The 7,730-nt window shown below is 44.9% G+C and overlaps 2 protein-coding genes across 2 annotated transcripts; one reads left to right on the top strand and one right to left on the bottom strand.

Moving 5' to 3' along the window:
• Positions 1 to 2,612, bottom strand: SAT1 (spermidine/spermine N1-acetyltransferase 1). The gene is made up of 6 exons (XM_054654626.2): positions 2,478 to 2,612; positions 2,301 to 2,352; positions 2,129 to 2,212; positions 856 to 957; positions 730 to 770; positions 1 to 513 (listed from the first exon to the last, which is right to left on the bottom strand). Exons 1-6 carry the CDS (start codon positions 2,541 to 2,543, stop codon positions 343 to 345), a joined length of 516 nt encoding a protein of 171 aa, XP_054510601.1. The 5' UTR covers positions 2,544 to 2,612; the 3' UTR covers positions 1 to 342.
• LOC143692283 (uncharacterized) lies at positions 2,536 to 7,139 on the top strand. The gene is made up of 2 exons (XM_077172267.1): positions 2,536 to 5,156; positions 5,903 to 7,139. Exon 1 carries the CDS (start codon positions 2,834 to 2,836, stop codon positions 3,284 to 3,286), a length of 453 nt encoding a protein of 150 aa, XP_077028382.1. The 5' UTR covers positions 2,536 to 2,833; the 3' UTR covers positions 3,287 to 5,156; positions 5,903 to 7,139.
• The last annotated feature ends 591 nt before the right edge of the window (positions 7,140 to 7,730 follow it).

Raw genomic sequence — 7,730 nt, forward strand, 5'->3', positions numbered from 1 at the left:
TGAAGTGAAAACACTATTTTATTTTTATAAAAGGCAATAATTAAAACAAACCCTACCAGTGTGTACATTGTACACATTTGAATGACACTTACAAGAATGAAGTCTCCATATACAGGGATTACAAGCCCACACTGGTAAAGGATGCAACACAAGCACATACTGAACTTCACAGATGCCTCAGCTCCAGAACACAGTACCATTACTCTATAATCACACCTGCACTGTCATTATTAGCATCCACACTACTTTATTCCACTACAAACTGTACATAGACAGAAAGCAAGAAGTTTATTCAGAGAGCACATATATTCGCAGAAAACATTTATTCGCTGGAATAATCTCTCACTCTTCTGCTGCCATCTTCAAGAGATACTTCTTGTCAATCTTGAAGAGCCTCCAGCCCTCCTCGGTGGACAGATCCGAGGCGCCCCTTCTCTTGTAGAACCTGATGGAGGGTTCATTCCACTCGGCCACGAGGAAGTGCATGCTGCTGCAGCGGCACTTCACAGCCACCTGCAAACCAATGCCACACGGTCACAGCGCCCAGGGACAGCCCCAGTGACAACCAGCCACATTACTCACAACTGCACACCACCACAAGTCACTGAGTTCATGCCAGCAGCCACTGCAGCATTTCTCACAGTTTACCAGACTCTAGGCAACGTGTTAAGCTGTCTAGAGTCCTGCCACCTCCTTTAGTTCTTGTTTAGACTTAGCACTTAGACATACCTGACTCAAGTTCTTCAGAATTTCTGACCCAATACCAAGTCCTAAAAAAACCAAAAACAAGAAGCTTAAGTTTTAAATTTACAGAAGCCCTATGGGTAGTAATTAATCTAATTCTGCAATAGGTACCTCTGTACTCAGCCATCACATAAAAATCTTCAAGGTACAGCAGTTTTCCAATCCATGGATCATAAGTGAAGTAATACATGGCAAAGCCCACAACGCATGTTTCTGAAACAAAGCATGTAACTTCAGCCAGACAGAATTTACAAGGTAAAAATACTAACTTTTACATGCATGTTTAAACATACAGATTCTCTGAGACATGCAGACATTTGATACTAGGTTACAATTAAAAATAAAGTTTGCAAATAAGCACACAATTGAAAACACAAGTTCTGACAAATTTGTATCAGCCTAACAAAAAAAAAGATTACTCTGTTCATACCCTGAAATCCTCAAAAGCACTGTCATAGTAAGTGCAAACATGGCCTTTTTCTACAAAATAATGCACACCCTACTGATTCATTTCCAGTCTGGAAGACAAGTAAATACTTTACACAGCAGCTCACAATCTAGATGATTGCCCCAGCTCTTCTCCCTTAGGAATCATCTGTCAAACCCTGATCTTTCCATGTATATTCCTCAGTAACTACTGTGCCAGAAGGCCTATTTACAGGCCACCTTTACAGCAGCATTTCAAGCGCTTCCACTTATGCTTCCACTGAGCATCACGCTGTTTTCTTTACCTTCAGCACCAGGAAGTCAAGATAAGTAAAGTTGCAGCTTCAATTTTAACTCTGTGGCTCAAGAGAGAAGAGAAACCAACTCTTCCAACAAGCGCCCACTTGGACATAAACCCTGAGTATTTTAACTACATCTGCCATAACACTCTGCACATACTCTAAGAGAAGCGTGCAAACAGGTTTCTGCCATCTACTGTGTCTTTGGTAAAGGTTTGGGAATAGCACTTGTCCCTGTAGGCCTTACCTCATATTATGATCATCTACTTTATTGTGTAACGGATCTTTTAGTTACCTCCCCGCCCATCCATGTACACAGAAGGGCCATGTACATGGCGAAGCTAGAGACTGTAACCTGAAGATTGGGGACAAATTAAAGAAAAAAATGTGATTCAACAGAATTACATAAAGGTAAGTCAGGGTCAAACAAGAAAAGCCATTTAATAATCGGAGTCAAGCACATTATGTTATACCTGATCTCCCATGCTTCCAGGATTAGCAACCACTTCAGCAGAGTATCACTATACATTATTGAATTTTAGCAGTTAACCTAGTCCTCCTACCCCAGTCCACTGGTGGAACATCATCTACAATCATTAATATTAAGCAAATGATGCTTGTGTATTTAGCGTCCAAAAGTAAGTATCAGGAAGCCTCACCTTCAGACGACCACTGGTCTTTAGGCACTTCTGCAACCAGACAGTGGTAGAAAGGGTGCTCGCCAAAACCATCCTCAAGCAGCTCTAGAAAAGCAGAATACACAGGCACCTGAGCCACAGGCGCTATCATTCGGCCGCCAGCCGGGTGGCCTCACTCCTGCACCCTCCCTACCTTTCTCAGTTAGCACCACCTGGTCCTCCATGTCCTCGTATTTCGCCAGTTCCTGGAAGAGAAGGAGGATGTGAGCGGCCTCTCCCCACCCCCCGTCCCTTCCGCAACAGCTCGTTTTGTTTTGTTCTGGCACCGGGCAGCGCTGCCCCCCCGCCCCGCCGCGCATCCCGCCCGCACCTTGATCAGTCGCAGCAGCTCGGGACAGTCCTCGGGACGCGCGGCGCGGATGCTGAACGAGGCCATTTTCGGCGACGCTTCCCCCTGCGGCCCCCTCGGCTGACGAGTCCCCGGTGTGTGAACAGGAGGAGCAGCTGTTTCTTCATTCGTGTCCCGGGCGCGGCGGCCACCTGCGGTCAGTCAGGCTGCGAGCATGTCCCGGCGGCGTTCGGCTGCTGGCGGTCCCGGTTCTCTACCGCTGCTTCCCCGGCTCGGAGAGTGGAGCCCGACTTTCGGCCGCCGCATTTAAAGACGTTCTCGCCCCGCCTTCCCCGCCACCAGCCAATAGGAGAGCCCGCGGTGCTCGCCCTCAGCCAATGGCCGCGCCCCTCTCCGGAATGCTGCCCGGGCCTGCCAGCAACAGCTGCGGCCGTCTCGTGACTCGCCCTCCCCCCATCCCTCCTCCGCGCGCGGCGCCCCCTGGCGAGGCTGGGCGGCGGCGCAGGCGAGACCCTGGCGGCTCTCCCTGGGCGGCGGGACCGGTCCTCGGGCCCCCCGGCACCGCCGGCCCTGCTTCTCCCGATACCGCCGGCCCTGCTTCTCCCGGCACCGGCTGCCGCGGGACCCCGAGAACCGAGCCCGACAGTGCCCTCAGCTCAGGGCTCTCCCTGCGTGGGCGCCGTGTAAGGGCCGTGGCGCCGCCCTGGCTGCAGAGCGCGGGGCGGATTTGGGGCAGTTCGTGCACCGCTGTGGGGAGAGAGGGAAAAGAGCCTCGGTGTTTGCGGGAGACGCGGAGCAGCGATCCGCATCCAAGCCGGGGCGCGGGGTAGCGTGTTTAGCACCCAGGTACGCCCCCGGGTAGGAGCGGCCTTACGGAGAAAGGTTCCAACCACTGCAGTTTAACCTTGGGACTGGGACGTTTCCCAGGCTGGAAACCGTCCCACCGTAACCCGCCTGACTGGAGGGGAAGGGGCTGGGCTAGGAGAAGCGCAAAGGAGTGGGTTTAAAGCAGGGGGATCTGCCAGGACTCTGCCGTAAGGGAGGCTCCGACGCCATCCCACTGGAGGTATGGATGTCACTGAGGAGAGAAGTGGGCGTGATGAGGAAAATTCCATCTGAGTAGACTCAACAACATGACTTTGGAGTATGAGAGGATGGAGGAATTATCCTGAGCCCTGTGCTACCTCTGGATATTACCTAGAGATACTTCTGGATGCTGAGGAATGAGCTGGATCATTATATCAATGACCGTGGGGTCCGTGGACCTCCAGCTGGGCCACGCAGAGAAGTGCAGCTCTTTGCAATATGTGTGGTTTTCTTTTCACCCTCTTCTATTAGCTGTGCCACTGTCATGTACATTCTTAGATATTGTTAAGGAGCTCTTTATCTTTAATTTAGCTTAATTTGTCTTGTTTTAAGAGTGGTTTGGGATATGGGAAGACACTAAGTTAAGTCATGCTGTGACACTCACAACACACCCCCATTTTTTCATGTATCCAGCAAGCTACAAGGCTGGCCCTCGCTTAGACAGAGGGACCAGCATGGAACACGATACTGCAAGAGGATAAAGAAGTGTGTATAAAGTGTGTGTTCGGGTGGCTGGTGTTAGCACACAGTGGAAAGTGCCTGAAGGCCTGGGAGAGTAATTTAGCATTTATGCAAACACCCTAACTGGCTTGCTTTACCTTCTACTGGAGCAAGAACAGAGATGCCCAAAGAACAGAAATGTTTCCATATCACTAAGCAATCACCAGTGGCTAGTTAAAGTTTATTTCATGGGTTAAAAGTTAAAATTTATTTCATGAGTGAGTCTGGAAATCCCTCAGGACAGGGTGTTTAGTAGGGAGACTCAGTCTGAATAAACTACCAAAGAACAGACTCAGCTTAACAACATACCTTTAACGAATACAGATATATTCATTCCCTAGAAATGATTAGACTGGAATCAGAAATCGGAAATACTGTTTCTGTGAGAGACAACAGCCTTTGTGTTGTCTCAACTCTCTTTGTTTTGCATTTCACAATGAGGAAGTCACACTATCAGGAAACCTACTGCTGTGTAAGAACACAAAGTGCCTGGTTTCTTTCTTCTCAAGTCAGAAAAGTCACATGATTTAGAAGTTGAAGTCTCAGCAAAAAAAGACCCAAACATTTTCTCCCTTGACTGTTTTTGAAAGTCCTGCTTTAATGTGCTCAGAAATACGCTGATATTGTGTTGCTCAAGATAATACAGTTAATTTGATTTAGCTTTCAAATTCACAAGGCAGAAGGAAAAAATATTTAAAAAAATTCATTATGTGTCAAAAAGTTTCATTAAACAATAGGAAATGCATAGAATTTAGTGAAAAAAAAAAAGAAAATTAAAAATAGCTAAATAAGGTATCTAGATCTCAGAGACTATAGTACAATTACTTAGTTATTTATTATTAGGGGAATTTTCCCAGAATAAGTAAGTTTAATAAGAATGGTAAGAATATTTTACAAAAAGGTTCCCAAAGAACTCAGTTTGTGAATTAATCAGACTGATTGGGCATGTGTTTTACAGCTTCTTCCTTTTGTCTCTGGTCTGTTTATCTTTGAGCAGGTTTCATGTCATCTTGACATCGCTGAGGCCAATGATGAAATCTTTAATGACCTGCACAGGGCTTGGATTTTATCCTTCAGTGATCACAGCCTGCTATCTGCCCTTCTCTCCAAGGAGTGAGTAGTGGCAAGTCTCCTGAAAAGGATCAACATTTTTTTAAATTGTTCAAATATGTGTGCTGGCAGGTGGCTAGCAAATGTGTTTAAGGTAAACCAATGTTGAAATAATCTGTTATAATGAAATGTGCATTGAAGTCTGGGTTAGCTCTTCTGTACCAGCCAGCAGCTGCTTCCATGCAGAACCTGCTGACTGTGAATCCATCTGCATTTCCAAGAGGGTTGGATTTTGGTGTTTGAGATGATAAAATAGTTAGAACTATCTAAAATGTGCATAATTCCTATTATTCTTACTGTGTCTTTTCCCTAAATATTACTCATAAGAGAAACAGAAAAATGTGTGCAAAATAGCAAGCAGCACTTTCTTTTTTAGCATGCAACAGGAACTTTTATAAACAGCTGTTAATAAAAGTACAGGGAGTGTAATGTGGTGACTGAGGCAAGTTCTCCCCACATCCTGCCTGGAGATGGAGGGCTTTTCTAGTCTGAAGATACAGGAAACAGCCAAGCCAGTCCCCCCAGATCTTTTCACAGCAATGCAACTGAACAATTTATTCAGAGAGTTATGGGACCCCATCTGCACTTGTATCAAAAGCATGTTTTTATTTGCATCTAAATTTTCTAATGTTCTCTTTCCTTGGAGGATGGACAGAAATGCTCGAAGTAGGCACCAGCTTTCTTTCTTTACTGTTCAACTAATCAAACTCTCTTCCCCTGTTCTAATTTTTGATTTCCTCCTTTGCTAGGAAGATTCCTTGCATTCCTGTATGGATGCCTCTCTCATGCCTCAGAGGTTCTCTGTAATAAATAAGAGGAGAAGGAGAAAAACTCCTTGTTCCACATTAAAATGTAGTGAGTTAATGATTTTTGATTGTGCTAATAAATTTTTTCCAAGTATTTCAATCCAAGTTCTATGTCCTGCCAAATCTCTGGAGCAACATACAGAAAGTGCAATTAATAGTCAGTATTGACCTGTAATTTTTCATGATTTTGGACATTTGGGATTCTCTTATCATTTTCCACTGGTCGTTTTTTTCCTAATCCTTAGACCTTGTGTTGATATTTATGAGTTCACAATTACTTCTGATGTTTTATTCAAGCCATTTAAAATTAAAGTTTATCAGCACTAAGCTGTACATGGAAAAAAATCTGTCAGAATAGTACAAATACTAAATAAATACTGCATGAGCAATGCTCAGAATTCAGGGCAAATGCAAAATTAACAGTTTCATGTGATAAAGCTACATGAATTTTCATATGCTGGCAATAAAAGGACCATAATTTTTCTTCATTATCTTTGAAAACATATTTTAGATCATTAGAACCCTATTTCTGTAGGTTAATACATCTTATCTGCCATTTTTAATTATGGAATTTAATGAATTTGGGATTTAGACATAACTAATTATCTGCCTGAATCCAAAAATCATCTATGCCATGTACAAATGATTTGGGGTATAAAAGTTATAGAAATAAATGTTGGGAAAGAATCCAGCCAGGCCTCAGTTTTGGATAGAGTAGAAGTATTGTATCTGGATACAGTAGAAGTCCCTTTGGCTCTGATCCTGCAGTGTACTTAAATCAGGGGGAAATATCTCAGGCTTTAAAAAGAAACCTATGACATGTATTTTTTTCCTTATAACTAAGGGAGGGTTGCACAATGAGGAGGTGTTTTTATTATGTATCACAGTCACAGTTTTGTCTTTGGCACAGTTTTCTGCACTGCCTAGAGGTGATTCTTTCATGGCAGCTTGATTTTTGACCTTTCAGCATGCATGCATACCAGGCTTCCACATTTTTTTTTCCCACGACCAGATGAGTGAGAAGCTTTGCAACAGCGCCCTCCGCTTTTTCACGGAATCACAGAATGGTTTCAGTCGGAAGGGACTTTAAAGACCATTTAGTTTTCAGGTGTTACCCTCACATGTAATGAATACTCTGGTTAATGTACTTTGTGTTTGCCAGAACATGTTTTCTCATATCCTCCTTCAGTCTCGCTGGTTATTTGCTAAGTCTTCAGCAAGGTGTGCTTAGCACCTTCATTGCTGCATGCACTGTTCTGCTGGCAAGCTGAAATGGCCAGGGAGAACCACAAACATTGTGGCTGGTGTGGAAGCCACGGGCTGCACGGACACGTGTATAGATCCCAGTCCTGGGGAGGTGCAGCCAGGATGATGGAACTGCTCTGGTCCTTATGGGCTCTGGGGTGTCATGGCCCAGAGCCAGGGCTGCCCCTCTCACACACCCCAGTGCAGGCCCCGTGTCATCGCTGCTCTGAGTTTCTCCAGCTCCCAGGAATAAAAAAAAAAATCTGATTAATTGAACTTGTTGATTATTTGCCAGTGCAAAGCACACAGCTTATTTAACACAGCTCTAGTTTCACAAAATCAATTAGGTTGGAAAAGACCTGAGATTATCGAGTCCAACCTGTGACCGCACACGAACGTGTCAACCAGATCACGGCACTGAGTGCCACACCCAGTCTTTTTCTTAAACACTGCTAGGGACGGTGACTCCAGCAACCTCCCTGGGCAGTTCATTCCAAAGTCTAAACACCCTTTTCGTGAAGAAATT

Source organism: Agelaius phoeniceus, chromosome 2 (assembly GCF_051311805.1).
Source record: "Agelaius phoeniceus isolate bAgePho1 chromosome 2, bAgePho1.hap1, whole genome shotgun sequence".
NCBI lineage: Eukaryota > Metazoa > Chordata > Aves > Passeriformes > Icteridae > Agelaius > Agelaius phoeniceus.

Coding starts and splice junctions, on each gene's coding strand:
- SAT1 (XM_054654626.2), bottom strand. CDS start 2,543: ATGGCCTCGTTCAGCATCCGCGCCGCGCGTCCCGAGGACTGTCCCGAG. Junction 2,213..2,300: donor GGTGGTGCTAACTGAGAAAG/GTAGGGAGGGTG, acceptor CTGCTTTTCTAG/AGCTGCTTGAGGATGGTTTT. Junction 958..2,128: donor AGACCAGTGGTCGTCTGAAG/GTGAGGCTTCCT, acceptor GCTTTGTTTCAG/AAACATGCGTTGTGGGCTTT.
- LOC143692283 (XM_077172267.1), top strand. CDS start 2,834: ATGGCCGCGCCCCTCTCCGGAATGCTGCCCGGGCCTGCCAGCAACAGC.